This window comes from Mugil cephalus, chromosome 6, assembly GCF_022458985.1.
Source record: "Mugil cephalus isolate CIBA_MC_2020 chromosome 6, CIBA_Mcephalus_1.1, whole genome shotgun sequence".
In the NCBI taxonomy this organism is placed as follows: domain Eukaryota; kingdom Metazoa; phylum Chordata; class Actinopteri; order Mugiliformes; family Mugilidae; genus Mugil; species Mugil cephalus.
In genome coordinates, this window is record NC_061775.1 from 17,841,032 (window position 1) to 17,859,311 (window position 18,280).

An 18,280-nucleotide genomic window follows, 5' to 3' on the forward strand; every position below is an offset into this window, starting at 1 on the left:
GAGGAGCCGAGAGGGACACACGCACACACACACACACACACTGTCTCACCCACATGCAGGCTGTCTCACCGTTTCACACGCACAAATACAAAACGGCTAAAATAGTAAATATCACACGCAGGTCTGGACCGCGGAGGAAGAGGTGGCGAGGTGGGAGCGAGCCAGACGCCTCGGAGAGCCCCTGACGGCTTAAATGGTATTTAATTTATGCACGCACTCGCATATCACGCTTGAGGTCAACTCCGAGCAAAGTCTCACGGATTATCATGAGCGTTAAAAATTTCATCGCCCAAAAAATAAAAAAATAAATAAATAAAGAAGAAATAAGGAGCCCCTGTCAAACGTATCCATTATACATTATTGTAGGGTGACTTTAACTATTAATGATTCTCCACAACAGCGTAATTAATGAGCTGAGAAACTAATAGTTGGCCCTACTGGGAAAACGAAATTAGGTCCTGACTGGCTTTCTTGCCCGCCTCGGACCCTGGGACCCACATCACATCATGAATATCCGGATGGGGAGGGGGGAGGATGCAGGTCCCGCTACAACTCACACACACAGACACACACAGATAGCCGGAGAGAGAGAGAGAGGGATTCTTTGTCTCTAATTAAACAAGGTGATTTGCATTAATGTAACACAGATTAAATATGGGAGGGGGGGCTTGCACGCCCGTGTACGGAGGGGATAAAGATGAGCATGTGTGTCTGAATGAGGTGAAGAGATGTTAATAGGTTGAATGCGGCAGCGGCTGACTTTATGATCACAAAGAAATCAGATGATCCCGCATCTTTAGAGGGTTAAAAGCTACATATACAGCTGTAAAATGGAAATTTGTAAAAAGAAAAGAAAAAAAAAAGTACAACATATAAATTGTGTAGCTGCAGGAAGGGGGTGTTTTTGGAGGTTTGCAGTTTGTGTGGCATAAACAAGACAAAGCAAAAAAGATTATGACGGCCTCCTACGCAAATGCAAGCATCGTCAGCTGAAAATGTCCTGTAGGAGTTCTTGAAAAGGCAAAGAATGCAGCAGCATTTAGCATCACGTACGAGTGCAGAGGAGTAAAAAAAAAAAAAAGAAAATGAAAGCTGAAGAATGATATACAGAAATCACATAGTGAAAAGGGAAACAGCAGCAAGACCGAGATCAAGAAGCCTAATTCTGTTAGTATGAAAAGGATCTGAGTCGGGAGATATTCTGGGTTAGCAGCGAGGCTTTGGGACCAAAGACGGGCTAAAAGGCTGATGCTGTCTTACACTCAGAGTTTCCCTTCCTTAAAATCCGAGAGCACGTTCACACAAATGCACAAACCACCCTCAAATTCCCAAAACGAGCAAAGTACAGCTCTGTTTCGCTTTCCTTAAAAGTAGCCAGAGCCCCCTGCACATCTCAAACACATACCAGCACTGCACTACACAGCCAGCACACCGCGCAACATCTTCCAATGCACACACCTACATGTAGCCCACTCAAACACGTAACACACGCACACAGCCCTCCATGCTTATATCCTCTGATTTATGGTTGTTTAATATACAGGAATATTAAGCGTGCGTAGGTGAGGATCCCTGTCGGCTGCCGGCATATTAATGGGTCCCGCGGAGCCTTGCTGACACCCTGTTTGTCATGTCGGGGCCCCGGCCCCTGCTCTGGATGCGCCCTATCCCATGCACACACATGAATACCTATGATACCTATGCATAAGTAATAGGACAGCTCTCCCAGCCTTCCACCGCAGGTGCTGGGAAGCTGATGGAAGACAAATCAGGGCGAAAAGGGCTGGAGACAGGCGGGAAATAAAAAGTGGAGGGAGAGAGATGCAGAGAGGAATATACAAACACTCAGCTGGTGGTGCTAATTTTCACATGAGTGGCTCTTCACAGGGATTTAATTGGAGGAAATTAATGAACAGGATTGACTTTCGGGTAAAAAAAAAATAAATAAATAAAAAAAAGACTGGTGGAAAATGTAATAGATGAGGGAGACTGTTAAGAGTCTCAGCTCATGTGAGAGCAACAAGTCGAAAAAAAAAGTTATTATATGTTAAAAGTATCCAGGATTCAGTAGTAGGCCAATAATAAAAAAAAAATCAACATTTTATCAGACAAAGAAAAAAAGTTTGTGTCTGTTACGTCAACTTCAATTTTCAAACACTACACAGACTCAGCGAGGAGACAGGGCGCATTCAAACTCGCCACATCTCAAATACCACTCAGTCTTTAAGAAGATGCACTCGCGGAGGAAGTATTAGGCGGCTCAGTGAAGCACATGATGCAAGGCAACTATTAGCGAGCAGAAAAAAAAAAAAAAAAAAAAGGGAAACGGTGCCGGTGGGAGCTGTTCAGATACGGCACGCTTCATCAGCTTTAGAGAATGACGTTCTCGTGGATCAAATCTTTTTCTTTCTCTTTCTTTTTTTTTGTGCGTCTCAATGAGTCAACGCTGGCAGAGATACAGCACGGGCTTCCACAGCATTTGGGCGGTTTAAATGCTCCATGTGTTGCTGTTTTTTTTCTTTTTTCTTTCCATTTCTCATTTTTCAAGCGCCGTGACGTGACTTGAAATTTTAGACTGACAGAGTAAAGATGCTTTTTTATCAGCAAAAAAAAAAAATCAATGTTTTTAATAAATACTACAATTGAAATGTTGGCAACCGAGGCTATGTGGCTAACATTAAATTAACTGTTAATTGTTGGGTTTCAACCTGGTATTAGTTTCCTCAATTTTGGAAAACATCTTGAATGTTAACACATTAGGTCAAAGGTAAAACATAGTATGATATATATGAATTACTTAACATCTTTGCCTGGTGTTGTCAAGTTTAAATAGTTTTGTTTTCAGGTCAAGATAATAATCCTCAAATCTGGGATTATGCACTCATCTACCTTTTCACCTGGTTTTACTGATTCCTTTTTTAGTTTTGCAACATTACCAACACACACTCACACAGACTTCATCGCAGCTACCTCCCTCGCAGCCCACTGAAACTGCACAGACTGTCTCCAGTTGGCACATTTATCAACAAACAACAATTCCAGAAAGACAAAAGTAAACAGGAGAATGCAGGAAAATACAGTTTGAGTAAACGTTCAAGTTTTCCACATGCTTGTTTTGCACTTACGCTGCAGTCACATGTTGCCACAGGCTGCGAGCAGCTGTGTAATGGAACGGAGAGACTGCAATAACTGAGCACCTGACCCTAAACCCCCTTTCCTCCTTCACCGCATTTGTACACATTTTTTGAGATGAAACGACAGCTTCTCCCTCCTGCCGGTGGCCTTCTGAACACCTTTTTTTTTTTTTTTTTGTGGGCTCCTCATGAATATATGTATGTGTTTACCAGGGAGAGCTGTATGTGAGTGTGTGTAGTGTGTGGTAAGTGTGTGTGTGCGGGGGGCGGGGGGTGAGGGGTGTCAGCCTTTCTGTACGGGAGGTCTTCACTGTTTGTGGCAGGAGTCGCCCACCGGAGCCTCTGGCCCCTGACAGAGTGCTGCAGGGCCCCCGTCTTGCCCCCGAGCTGAAAGTTACCGCAAGCAAAACAAATCAAACGCTGCCCCCCTGCCCACCCGGCGTCAGCTGGAAAAATGACGGGCCGGGACATTCTGCCCAGCGGCCATTCACAATTAACAGCAATTAATTACAGCGCACATGGCAGGTATAGGAAGGAGCCTCCGGAAAGATTCTTGTTAGGCTGTCTTTGTTTTACTTTCACGCTGTCAGGGTCATATTTCTTTAACGTATTAACATTTTTAATGCGGTTATTTCTTATTTCACGTTAGTTCTTTAGGGGACATTTGAACCGAGCTTGAAATGTGCGAAGACGTTTCGCCTTAACGTTATTTAAATATTTCCAATGTCCTGTAACCTTAGGCTTTTAAATCCTTTTTACACTTCATTTAAAGATGACCACATAGTCTGACTATCAATTAATTTCTGAATGTGTGTAAAAAAAAAAAAAATCTAATGTCATCTTTAGAGCAGACGAAGAATGCTTCTCCTTCTACTGTCTTTTCACTTCTCTGCAGCCGTACATATATATAGATATAAATATATATATATATAAAAAGCTCCTGAGCCGTGGTCAAATTAAACAAGAAGGCCTCGAGATGCTCCAGCCAAAAGTATCATCATTACCATTCTCGCCCTGCTGCCAAGTCTAATATTTTATCTATTACTTTGTCTGGCAAATTTAAGTGCACAGGGGCTACCAGATAGCCCCACCCCCTCCCAAGCTCCCCCCCTCCACCCCTCGACCCATCTCAGTAAGCAAGGCCGGATTTCAGCGTACTGGCTGAAGTGAAAGGTTTCCCTTCATAATGATCGCCGAGGTTTTCTCGGTCAGACGTTTAAATAAACACAATATTCTCCTTCCACACGGGCCGATCGCTCTGTAGCGACCTTTTGTTAAATGTCTCGACATTCACATTGACAGTGGGAGAACTCCACTGCGCCGTGATTAACTCGACTCAAACAAATGGAAAAAGACAAGCTCTGTCTGTTTCACTAGAACTTCGGGAGAGAGTTTTTTTTTTTTTTTTTTTCTTAAACACCTCTGTGGAAGTCCAGAAGCAGTCAACCTACAATTTCGGCTGCTCCATGTTCTAATTTTTTCCTCCACAACTTTCAGAAGCAGTAATTGCAAACAGGCATCATATCTTGAAAAATATACGATGCAGCGCGGCTGAATGAGATGACGCTGTCTGGATCTGCTTTTCCACTCGCGCAGATGTGCGCCGTTAAGATCATGTGTGTGTAGCGAGCGGTGTTTACTATAAAAACCTCAGAATGGACAAAATACGCGGTACAGTATTCATGAATTACACTGCATGTGCGCTATAAATACATAAATATTCTCCGCGAGCATGCAGTCCTATTTTATAAATACTTAAAGTGAAAGTGAACCTTTGGGCTGTGTACTGCATCCAGTGGCTAAGATACATTTTACAAGCGGTAACCACAGTTCCCATACTTGAGTGTTTCCTGTGTTATTTGCCTTTTTACTCAGATTTCAGCATTTCAGCTTCCCCATGCTTTCAATTCTGTATACGGCGTGCTGTTTATTCACACTACATGTGTTTATTTTGCCACATTACTACTTTTACTTAGCAGTTGACTTTCACTTGACCAAATCCACTGGTTCCTGGAAAGTTAAACGCTCAACACAAGCGACATCCACCTGCTCAGAACCCTCGAGCAAAACCTTGAAATCGCAGTGGTAAGTCGGTTATAATTGCCGGTTGTGTGCATTTGAAAACCCTTGCTGCCTTAAGCAACAGCTGTGTCTTATTTGTCCGCTCAGAAGTGTCCCCGAACTTTTATCCGCTCCTCGTTATTCACCCAGACAACTGCTGAACTTTCAGCACGTCGCTCCCGTGCAGTGCAGCTCACCATAACCTCGCGCCTGAGCCGGACGCAAGTTGAGTTACCGAAAACAAACATGAGTAAAAAGTTTGAGGTCATTCTGCTTTTAGAACCAAACACAGAGAGCAGCGAGAATACAAACATGTTAGCCGTACCTTCTAGCTTCATGCCGACAGTGAGGCACTTTTGGAAGCGGCAGTACGGGCAGCGCTTTCTCTGGGTCTTGTCAATCTGGCAGCTCTGGTTCTCTATACACGTGTAACGCTTGTTGTTCTGGACGGTGCGCTTGAAGAAGCCCTGCGGAGAGAACCAATTAAGACATCAACCCGCTTGACCCCTGCAATGCGATGGTAATTGGCCCATTCACACTCCCAGACAGATGGAGAGGGACAGGCTTAAATGGATGCTCACACACACAAACACACACACACACACACACACACACACACACACACACACACACACACACACACACACAGAAGTTCTGAAAGCTATACACACATTTATATAAGGCTTTAAGAATACATACTGTGAAGGCACGGAATAAGAAGCAGAACATGAGGCCATGCTTTTTAAAAACAAATTTCTTTTTGTTTTATAGTCATGTTTAAATCTGAGCATTTGTTATAGCTCCTAGTAAAATCTCACAATGAAATTATTCATAAACTTAAATTAGATCATTTTATTCTGACATGAGAAAAAGATCAATTCTCCACATATCTGTTTTAGATATAGACTGTCATAATTTCATTATAAACTGTATCATAAAAGGTTGAAATTCTAATTTGGTTTCTGTCAAAAAAAAATGCCATTAGTATTCTCAATACCCTCTGTTCACGTAAAGACTTTGGGAATTGAAGGGAAGGCGTTTTTTCAACTCTCGGCTTAATTATTGAAAAACGTGAGCACAGGAGTCCAGGAAAATCCAATAAATTATATCCATAATTCACAGTTCCGGGATTACACAGATTCATACCTGCAACATGGAATTTATTATCATCAGCAGCAGTGGAAATCAAACGCAGAGAGGATGGTATTAACGTATTCTCGATCCATAACCTAGGAGGAGAATTTTTAAACCTGGTCTTTAAAATAAAATAAAATAAAAATAAAAAAAAAACGCATGCGCTGCTGTCAATATCTCACCAAACACAAATTTAATTGACAATCTGCATTGCCTGATCTGTCAAAAAAAAAAAAAAAAAAAAGCACTGCTCTCGGTTTTGGATTATTGACTTCTCTGTACCAAAAAAAAAAAAAATCCATGCTTCAGAGAGAACTTCTTTCTCTCCAATTTTCCATTTAACACACTGCATGTGCTATAAATATCTGAAGCGAACTGGATTCGAACTGGCTTTAAAAACCGCACAATATCACGTCTGAGGATTACGCGGACGACATCTAACTGAAACTGCAGCAGTCCTGAACTCTGAGCAGCAACTCAAACCAAAAATGGCATTCCTCGAGGCTTTTTTTTTTTTTTTTTTTGTGCCTTTTAAACAGCTCTGCCCTTCTAACCAACGTGATATCAGAACCTGCCGTACTAATCTGAAATCCTAAGCCAGACAGCGCACAGGAAACATTCAGATAAGTTGAAACATTCGGGTATCCCTGACCTTGGTATTCCATCGTAAAAACACTGCACACAAACAGCAACCAGGAAATCGCTTTCACTGCGCACAATACTGACCAGACAAGGACTCAGAAATATAATTAATATCACTGCTTTATCTCTTCTGATCCCGGCAACCTGTGTTACTTGCTCATGTAACATTCAAAAAACATTCACTGGTCCATGTTGCTCTGCCCATATTTATTCTCTTCATCTTCTACAGATCTTAAGCATATATTTTTTTTTAAATATACCCACTGCACACTCAATTTGACCTCTGACCTCTCAGTAGCGTCAGTATTTCTCTGTTTTTTAAGGTTATTCCGCTTCTCCTAGAAGCCTCTTGAAAGTCTTTTAAAAAAGACCTGTTGAACCATGCACCTTGTTTCAGCTTCTTGTTGTTACCCAGGCACAATGTGGTTCCATTTTTTACTTTCTACGGTCTGGTGTGTATCAGTAAAAACACTGCAAGTGCCGCGTGGATGTAACAAGGCAGACGCGTTAGTGTACATATGTCGAGAGCAAAGTCTGAGTTTGAGGGAGGATCTTTCTCTATGTGCATGTGTGTGTTTCTTACGCGCAAAGCTCCGTAAACTAGACCCTGATCATGTGTGTGCCCTCTCCACGGGAGCAATTTTGGGGGTGGCTCGCTATAAGCTGAAAAATACTCGGGTAATGGTGCATTCTCTTTTTAGCAGAAAACTAAGAATTAAAATTTACTTTTGTTTTTAGGCAGCTTACCTTGGCCCGGAGCATGCCCCGGAGATCTAATGCACTTCCTGGCTGATGTAGCGCGTGTTCAATTTTAAAATGAACTTGTAACATGTCAGCTGACCGATAAATCAGTCCACCCCTGATGATCATACTTTTAATGAACGCGCTGCCTTCATTTTAGAGATAATCAATAGCAAGCTGCAGGTAATTATCAATACTATTAAAGTTTCAACAAGGATATACAGTACTTTATAAAAGACCTCTTCATCTGCATCCTGCATGCTCACACACACACACACACACACACACACACACACACACACAAACACACACACATGTGCACGACCCCAGAGTGTTTTCCAACGTAAATGGGAAATGTGTGCACTGGCTCTCCAGCAGTCTGTGAGCTGTGCTGAGGCTGAAAAGCAGCAGAGATGCCACTGACGCCTGCCTTCAACCAAATGCTTAGCATCTCAAGGTCATAATATGGGATAAAATCTATAACATCTGCTTTGAATAATGACCACATAGGCAAGAAATGTGCACTGCCGCATCAATACCGAGAGCTGCAATTTTACCCTGAATAGTGTTAACTCAGAGTCATTTGTCTTAGCCTAATTTTGTGCTGACGGGCCTCACTGAACCAAAAGCATAAATAAAAACTTGGGAAATGCATATTAGTGCCACGTTGAGGGGAGCAGCAGACAGAGGCAGAGAGGGACAAACAGGCTGTTGATTGAGCTCAAATTAAGCTGCAACAGTTTGCTTTTGCGGCAGCCTCATTATTAAGTGGCGTATGGAAACACTCGGCTACCAGACTGCGCCGCTGAGCTCCTAATGAACTTGCGATGAGGGTTTCAGACAGTGGGGCACAAGCTTGTACAAACAGAAACATCAGCACTGTGTACTTTGCTTCATGGGTTAAATCCTCCCCCGCGTGCCTTGGTTGGTGGTTGCAAAAAAAAAAAAAAAAAACTACAAAAAAACCTTGTGCGTGCTTTTGAACTCCTGTGTTTTTTTTCCGTACCATTGCACACTTCACAAAATCATCTGACACTCACAGGAAGAGTTTGTTAGATCAACTGTCACAACAATATTTGACCCCTCGGCCTCTTTACTGTGGGTTTTCCTGTAATGTTAAGGGCGAGGAAACTGAAATTCGTGCTCTACTGTTACACTTGTTGCAAGTCACTCTAGAAAAGACTGTCAGATTAAATGCCTAGAGAGCAAAAAGACGGCAGTTGTGCAGATACAAATATTTAATACCACAATGCACAACAGAATTAACTTATCAAGTATCTCTAATGCTCAAGGAAGTGACTGAATAATATCAGAAGGCACACGAAACTCACTCTTAAATAGTCATCTGCATCAATAATTAACTAACATATACACTGACACATACAGGAACTTCACATTAATGCCATTATTTAGTCACACACAGCCAACACTATCACACACAAGTGTATACAGACATTAAAGCAAATATGCAAAGGCCACCACAAGCATACGACTACAAAAAAAATATTACTGTAACAGTTTTTTTTTTGTTTTTTTTTTTTTTTTTGGAATTCGAGGGTCACCAACCTTGCAGCTCTCGCAGGTCAGCAGTCCATAGTGATATCCTGAAACCTTGTCTCCGCACACGGGACACATCTCGTCCAAGTCTTCGTCATAGGAGTAGTCCATCATTTTTAACTGGTGTGCTGCGGAGGACACGGGGACACACACACACACACAGAGAGAAGTCTATTCCAGTGCTGAGCAATCTCTTTTCCAAAAGCCCGCTTTCATCCATCAAGATGAACCACGGGGAAACACGCGTCCAAACTGAATGAGAATCCCCCCCCCTCGTTTAAGTTCTCTCAGACTTTTTTTTTTTTTTTTTTTTTTTTTTTTTTATTTAGAGGTTTAATTCGAGAAGGGGGCTTGCGATGAATAGTCGATTTTGGACCAAGTTAAAAGGACGCAACCATTTATTTCTCCCTCTCACTGCTCCTCTCGTCCACGGTCGTCGCGGACAAGAGCCAAAAAAATAATAATAATGATAGAAGAAGAAGAAAAAAAAAGCTCATGAAAGTGAACCTCATAAATATGCATGCATCTAAGTCGTGAAATCGCTGGGGGAAATGGAGAGATATTAGACTTAAGGATTGGAGGAGAAAACGTTACCGCCCACAGACAAATGAAGACACACAGAGAAGCCCTTATCTCTGCAGGCGACGAGAGAGAGAGAGAGAGAAAAAAAAAACATTCAAAACCCACTTGAACTAACATTATTTGTCTCTCTCTAAGAACGATCCGCGATGCTACAGGGCAGGAGATTTACTTTTTGCTGTTAGTGGTGCAAAAATGTCTTGTATTTTTTTTCTCTTTTTTAAAAAAATCTCAATAGGGCATAATAATTTCTCTCGCTTTAAAAAAAAGTTTGGTCATCATTAAGTGTGAGAAGTAAATCATTACAAAGGCTAAAATTAGTCCAATTTGATGTGTGCATATTTTCCGCACTTTTTAAAATTAATATTTTGGGCTTAATAAAATAAAAAAAGGGGTCGAATAGGTTGAGGTGCATTTTCGCCATGCGTCTTAGAAATACTTGCATGTATGAAACCGTGCGTGACAGCGCTCAGCAAACAGCCAAGCTGACATTTACAACTGTTGCAAAAGCATTTATGGCGCTAATCATAAAAAAAGCAGCCAGGATCAAACAGGAAAACCTCAGTGGATGTGGTCGTAAATGTGGAAATATTTTGTCAACTAGACGCCTTCCGTGGCCTTCAAATGTGTTACTGCTCCACATCAAAATCCACTCATTTGCTCGCTGAGACCTTTTAATTAGACATGATTTCTCGTTTGCTAGCGCGTTGCCCTGCTGGGATCCGCGCTGCATATTCCAGTTGAAGCAACAAGTTCCACCAGATCACGATATTTTTCCCCCCACAGAAGCTCAAAGCGAACTCCATATCCAAAGTTTCTACTGCTTCAGCGCGCACAGAGGAGAGGATGTTGAGGGCCTGTTTTCCGGCTGCGGATTTGGACACATTTTACCAGAGGGAAAACAGACTTTCTCTGATGATTGGTTGCGGCCATGGTAAATGGACGATACGCTTCTAATTGGTGATGTTCCTAACGTGGTAAATAAGGATTATTTTAAAGTGATGAGATTAAAACAATATTTTTTTCCTGTGAAGATAGCTGTAAACTATAAATTTAGCCGAATACTCCTGCATCCTTGCTTCACTGACTGCCGCAGGTGTGTTCACATCAAGCATGTGCAAAAAAAAAAAAACTTAAAAAAAGAAAAAACTAATCGTGGACGACCATCTCTCACCTTCTGGCGACTTTCTCGTGCAATTTCCAAAATTGAAAAAAAAGCTACATTTGTCCAAAACGACGTCGAATCCGAGAGAAATCCATTTTCGTTCGGGGCTACCTTGTTTTAAGCCGCCTGTAAAGGCAGATAACGGGCTCCCTAACGTGCCACTCCTTGTCTTGAACGAGTGTACGTTATCAACGTCTCATAAACCAAGACCGGGCTAATTGATTGCCCAGTTATATTGCTGTGGAATGACATGCGCGGAAAAAAAGGGGGGTTACGTCGTTTTTTCTTCAAGGCACATGAGTCAGATCTGTGAAATGTCGCTTCTTCAGGTGTGGTCGACTTTACAAGAGAGTGAAATGATACATTTTTTTTAATATATGCAGGGGGGGTATTTATAAAATTTGGTCCAGTTAAAAAACTAAAGGAAAAAACGTTTAGGTGATTTAAAACTTGTTCTCAATCAAACCACGTTTTAAATAAAATGAAAATTACAATATTATATTCGCACATTTAGAGGTCTGATGCAACTCTGATAATTTTTTGATATCGTTATTCAGATGTAAAAAAAAAATGCCAAAATAAAACTATATCCCATGGCATCATAAAAGTCATAACTGGCGCCCTTTTAAAAAAATGTTTAACTTCATTTTCAATTAAACTGAACCACAGATAATTATTAACAAAATATGGATTTGGGTTTGATTTATTTACACAGTTCCCCTCATTTTACAGTCTGGGAAGCGTTGATTAAACCGAAACTAACAGGACCCCTAAATTTAAGTTTACTACTCCGAGGTTTCAGATATTTTGGTAGGGGGCTTGTCATTAAAGCAGACCACATTTCTGAAGGTTTTCCCTCTTGATAAACTATTTTCGCATAGGACAAAATCACGAGTGGATTGTGCACATTTCTTATGTTACTGAGAGGAAGTCATGTGGCTCTATCTAAAACCACAGTGATGATTAAAACGTTAAATGCACTGAACTCCTCTGATCTGTTTCGGTTTTTACGCGTCTAGCGCCCGTACGCTGTCAGCAAAAATGACAGCCGGGTATAATAATTCTTGTAAAGTGTGTCCATATCCGATCTAAATACATGCTTTAAAATAATTACAGCAGAGTAAAGGCTGCAGAACACAACTGCAACTAAGAGCACATTATTTCACTAAACAACACCTTTATCATACAGTATTGTGCTGGTATGACAGTCACCTCTTACTGTCCTACATTGACTACAAAAGAGAATTGATAAAAGCATATATCGAAGTTTTCGTGCGTGCGCATTGAGGGCTTTCGGTCCGAAGACGCTCCGTAAAGTCGCCGAAGCGGACGCCATATCAGCCTTGTTCAATCCAAAGAAGTCTATTCAAGCTAATGACACTTCTTACCTTGCATGTTCCTTGGCATGTGCCCTTGTTCCCCATACGATCGAGAGAGTCCCAGGGATTCAGTCTCGACTTTGGGCAGCATGTCAGCACTGCCGGCCTGAGCTGGAGACTCCGCACCGCTCGGCGGGGCACCTGGACCTGAGAGGCAGACGTTCACGCGGGCACACCTCGAATCGTCCCAAATCTCTTTCAGATCACTTAGATTTTCTTACTTTTTGTTTCTCCCTGTCTTCCACTCAACCGACCATGTTCTGAAGATAGAGTCTAATTCACACGATTCAGACGGCGTCCAAACGGCCGAGTTGCATGGTCGATGCGTCTGTCTCCTCTGATTCAACTTCGCTAATTTAATATTTCTAATGGCATGTGCGCAAAAAGCCAGAAATAACACAGACGCATGATTCCTTCGATACTGAGTAAAGAGCAGTTGCGCGCAGAGTTATGGAATCACTTTCTACTTAAACGAGAAAACTGCACAACGTCCGGTTTAAAAGACGGTGGTAAGTTTCCCTGTATCTTTCCCAGAAGTCTTTAAAGCGCGTCACCCGTTTGCCGTAAGACTGTCAATGTAACTTTCAGCCTTGAGCAGACAAGCACGCGCCGCCAGGGCCGCCCTCTCATGTGCGTAAAGTCGGATTCGGTGTGTCGGTCGGACTGTCTGGAGATGTGGAGACCTCTCCTCCTCCTCCTCGCGGCTTTGTTTACTCCACTCTCTCCAATCCGGGGCACATGCGGTCGTCTGACATCATCTTCCCCCAGTCCAATCAGGCGAGGAGACCGGGCAACATCGCCTCAAACCCTCCAGTTCAGTCTCTCTAAAATCTCAGCTGTTTAATCTCGTTAATGATGGACTTTAAAAGAGGAGGGAGAACAAGGAAATCAAGAGAGGTGATGCAACTGCATACGAGAGCAGACTCCCCATCTTGGGCGCATGGAGTGCAAAGGCAGAGCGCCAGGTATGTGGACTGGAGCGCGTTACACAGAAACCTATAGTAGAACATCTACGGACAGCTCACGCGATCCTACAGGTTAAAGTTTTTCTCAAACTCCTTATCTTTAGACAACTGTTGTTTGTATTTTTGTTGCGTTATTTAACTGGCTTCAGTTTATCAAGTTGGTATTTATTTTACAGTCCAATGCAGCTCCAATAAACTTTAACGAAATAATGCAGTAAAATGTGATCTTTCTTTCTTTCTTTCTGGCGGAGGTCAAAATAAATTCTATATATGGCCCATATAAATTAAATTAATTTACCATTAAATTATACCTTTGCCTCTGAAATACGATCAGTAATTGGCTGAGCACGGAATCAGTTAATGATCGTCAGTCTCGTGCCATTTCGATCAAATTAATAAATGATAATAATAATAAAATAATAAAAAAGTAAATTCATTCTATAGCCGGTCCACGCCTTATTTTATCTCTCCTAGTCCCGGTGTATTCTTATCCGTGAGGCCGAGCAGAGTTGGCCATTCCACAGACACTAAACTCAGATCACAGATATTCTAAACTGTAGCGTCAAGTGGTGAAAAACGTCAGAGTTACACGTTTTAGGACAATAAAGTTTTCCCCAAAAGAGGAAAATCAAACACAGTTGCTATCAAATCATCAAAGGATTTATCTTTCTCTATTTTTTTTTTACATATTGCAAAATATAATTTGATAGTCACATGCTGATGAATCCAGTTACATATGATATTTGTCAGGTAACTCTGCTAATGCAATCTACCTCATCTTCTAAAACCTTGCAAAAACAGCACAAATGCACAATTAAACTGCAAAACACAATATTTGTCTAAACTCATTATACAACATCTGTTGTAATGATTCTTAATTTCAGTTCTGTGATATCAATATCAAATATCATTTTCGTGTATCATGAAGACCTGCTAATCCAGTAAAATAAAATAAATAATAATAATAGAAATCAATGAATATATCCTAACACAGGACTGCATTGACTGTCGCTGGTATAAATGACAACAGCCACAAAACAAACTCACTTGCTCTGGTCAGATGTCACTGCTCTCCCACTGCTTTGTTGTTTTGTCCTTTCTCCTAACTGCTCCAACCCACATGTGTGACTGTTATTTCTTTGCCCTTTACTCTAAACCAACTCTTCACTCCAAAAGAAAACAGAAATTAGGGACTCGATTTCTGCCTCCGAGTCTCCCCAGTGTGACTGCACAAAGAGTTTTAAGTCACTGTATCATGAGAAATATTATTCTGCACTTTTGGACTTTTGTATTCTGTCTGTGTTCATACACACCTGTGCACAATATGTCTGGAAATGTCCCAGTGTTACCACCTTATAACCATTCACACTCTGACCCGAGCGCTGTTGTCTGACAAGTGGGGAGCAATACATTTAATTGCAATGGATTACAATAACACATGTTATCCATGTCAGTATTCACACGCACAAACACATGTCCTTCTGACCATCATATGCCGAGCAGCAGATCCACCTCAGCTCTGTCAGGGTGCATGGGGTTCAACCAATCAGAGGTATGCTGGTTTAAACTGGGTTACTTGCAGGCTGTGGTGGGCGGAGTCAGAAAATGACAAGAGAGGAGGACAAGAAGGGGCGGGAGGGTGAGTCAGTGGGGGCGGGTTGGGGGTGCAGGTTAGGTTATAAAATGACACAGAGACTGATAAGGCCTTCTCTGCCAAGATAGCCCTACTGAAATGATTAACTTGTATATAGAGAGAGATAGAATGAGACAGAGAGAGGTGGTGAAGGGTAATAGGCAACACAGAGGCGCGTAGGAAGTGAGGGACTGTAAAAGTCAAGTCAAAAAGTCAGAACACGTGGAAAAAACAAGGTTTCAGTCACAACTACAGACACTGGAAACTGATATGAAATACAGAGACTAGAAGGGTGAGAAAGAGAGATGCAGGTGCGCAAGGGGTTACTTTATGGACACTAAGTCGTCACATAAAAAGTCAAAGTCGTGCCGACAGCACAACTCATACTTTGGACTAATCCTCAGTCATGTTACACTCCACCGTTACACTACACAGGTTTGCCTGATTTATCTAACACGCAAAGATGCATACATGATGATTGTGCAGCATTGTTGCTGGCTGTAAAAAACAACAACAAAGTGATTAAAGTGACCAAAACACAAAAATATTTGTGTGTGTGCACGTGTGTGATGTGTCAGTGACAACTATGACTATCACTGTGATGGTGTGTTTGCATAGAAGTCTTGCTATGTGTGTAGAGGTGGGGAAAAATACTGATATGGCGATATATCACGATATTTTTTCTTCCGATACAATATTGATTCTGAGAAGAAAAGAAAAGGAGTTTTGGGCTGATCGTGAACGACTTCTGCACCTCCACCACCACTTTTTCTTTACAAGTGTAATTAATTGGAAATAGATCATTTGGATTAATATTGTTTTTTCACTCAGTTTGTCCACTGAATTATCACTGTTAAATGATGTGCATATATATAATGTGCATTTTAAGCTGCATTTATAATTTCGCAATGAATATGTAGATTATTGCAGTATATCACAATATCGCAATAATGTATCGTATCGTGGCTCAAGTATCGTGATACGTATCGTATCGTGGAGTCCTTGCCAACACCCACCCCCACGTGTGTGTGTTATAAATGCGTGTGCAATGTGTTCATGAATGAATGAATGTATGTCTGTGTGCGTGTCTGCTCTGATCACATAACAATACCCTTGAAATTGTCCAACAACGCACACGGACATCATTAAATTATAATCAACTCGCATTCGCTATTCATAACCAGGAAATCACCTCGCCCCCCCTCCCCCTGACACGCACACACAAACAAACACACACATACACACACACACTTCTACCAGCTGACAAACACACTTGTACACACTTTTCTCCGATATCTAGCCCTGTTTTCTTTATTGAAGTTGCAATGTAAACAGTCGTTTGTTCTAAAAATACTGCAGGATCCAAAGCGCCATGCAGTGACTCACACAACAAAACAAAGAAGGTGGCGGCGTCGTGCAAACAACACAGCTTGACCGATGTAAACTCAAGAGAAAGACGAAGGAAATTAGCAGGGGGCTTTTGATTTAGATGTTGTCTGGATACAAATGAAAAGCAAAAGAAAACAATTAACAGTTGTGATTTTTTTATAGCAAGCCACACAACAGTAACATATCACAACACTATAAAGTGGGTGATTGTTCGCTTCATATTCACTTGTGTTTTAGTTCTGTTTTGGTCTTCACTGTTTCCTGGGGCAATTATTAAGCTTCCATGTTTCTAAATGGTCCCTGTTAAGTTTGCATGAAGTAAACAAAATGACTGGTAGATACTTTAACTTTAATGTTCATGACATTTTGATTTCATGTGAGCAGTAACCCCAGTTTTATGATTCATAGTTGTCCAGCAACCTAAACGTAGGTTTAGATGTCCAGCCGTGTACTGTACCTGTGTGATCAGTCATACTGACATCAGTGACACAGCACCTTTTATTATTATCATTTCTCAAATGTGATGTTCTTCATCTTTTTACATTCTGGCATGATGACCTTGCCTTGTCCCGGATTGTTTCTCACTCATTCTCTAATTCCTGAATATCTCGTATCCATTTGACTTTCTATTGTGCCCCCAGGTCAACTGCTGTTACCTCCTGCTGCTCTCCAGGTCTTTGGATGTAGTCAGTCAATGGATTATTGGAGGAAACTGAGTCTGTCAACAGCAAGTGTTGACATTTGGGCTTAGGAGATAAACCTCACAGGGGATCAAACAAAGACTGTCTCTTTTGACTGGAGAAAGGAGTGTGCATTCATGTTGCATGTGTGTGTGTGTGTGTGTGTGTGTGCATGCATGTTTGTGTCTCTTCAGTGTTGCAAGTTTGCTGCTGACGACCTAAAGCAGAAGGACGCTGATATTGTCTGAGGGGTTTGGTTATCTTCATGTCAAACGGCTAAGCAGACTTAAAAGTGAGGGAGGCTGCACAGCACTCGCACTTGAATGGTGCAAATGCAAAAAAAGAAAAAAAGAAATGGATAGACAAGTATTTTCTTGCCGGACTAGCATCTGCGTACTCAAATAAAAAAGCCCCACAGGAACACATACTTTCACAAGTGTACAGAGAATTCTGAACTCTCTGCAAAACCAAACAAAGACATACCTGCATGCAATGCATCGCATAAAAAAAAAACAGCAGTAATACAGTAGTAATTAAGAAAAATGAAATTATAATTTTAGACTTGCTTCTGCAGACATGTGCACATTGTGTTACATACTGAAGGCTGTAAAAAGAAGATGGCAATTTTCCATTGTACAGTAACATAAAGTACTCTTGCCCAATGACACCTGGGATAGGCTAGGCGATAAGTAACAATAAGCTCTTTGCAAAAGGAAGTGAAAGCTTCGAAGTTTGAAAGTAGCTAATGCTAGCCATTTAAGGAACGCAACCAGTTATCTTTAGTGGTTTAATTGTTTTTTTTTTTACATACAGTGTTCCAATTAATAAACATACACGTTGCATTCACACGCAGCTAATGGACTGAAGTGTGGATGATAAAAACTGCTGTGACATGGAGCAGCCTGACTCTGTTAAGTATCCGATAAAAAGACATTGGATGGAGGGACGGCTAAAAACAGGGAAGCAAGGGTTGAATACAAGGGAGGGACAGAAGGATGGGGAGAACGCAGGAGCAGAGGAAGGAGTGAAGAGGAAGCAGACAGGGGTTCAAAGACCATTGTGTTGTCAAACACATGGAGAGCAAATGCGCGGATTTAAAAATCACGATGACATTACTTTTCAAGTTCATTAAATGTGCAAAAACTAAATAAATATTGTATCCTAAATAATTTATCACTATTTGTTACTTTACACTTGATTACACTTACCATGCTCTTCTCT

At 41.4% G+C, this 18,280-nt stretch overlaps 1 protein-coding gene across 1 annotated transcript in view; it reads right to left on the reverse strand.

The window, feature by feature from the left end:
• Positions 1 to 13,187, reverse strand: part of nr5a2 (nuclear receptor subfamily 5, group A, member 2) — a 64,650-nt gene extending 51,463 nt beyond the window's left edge. Inside the window, exons 1-3 of the mRNA XM_047586609.1 lie at positions 12,402 to 13,187; positions 9,279 to 9,397; positions 5,521 to 5,662 (exon numbers count right to left, since the gene is read on the reverse strand). Coding sequence (XP_047442565.1) covers positions 5,521 to 5,662; positions 9,279 to 9,397; positions 12,402 to 12,483 — 343 coding nt within the window. The 5' untranslated portion in view covers positions 12,484 to 13,187. The remainder of the gene's footprint in view (positions 1 to 5,520; positions 5,663 to 9,278; positions 9,398 to 12,401) is intronic.
• Positions 13,188 to 18,280: the final 5,093 nt, after the last annotated feature.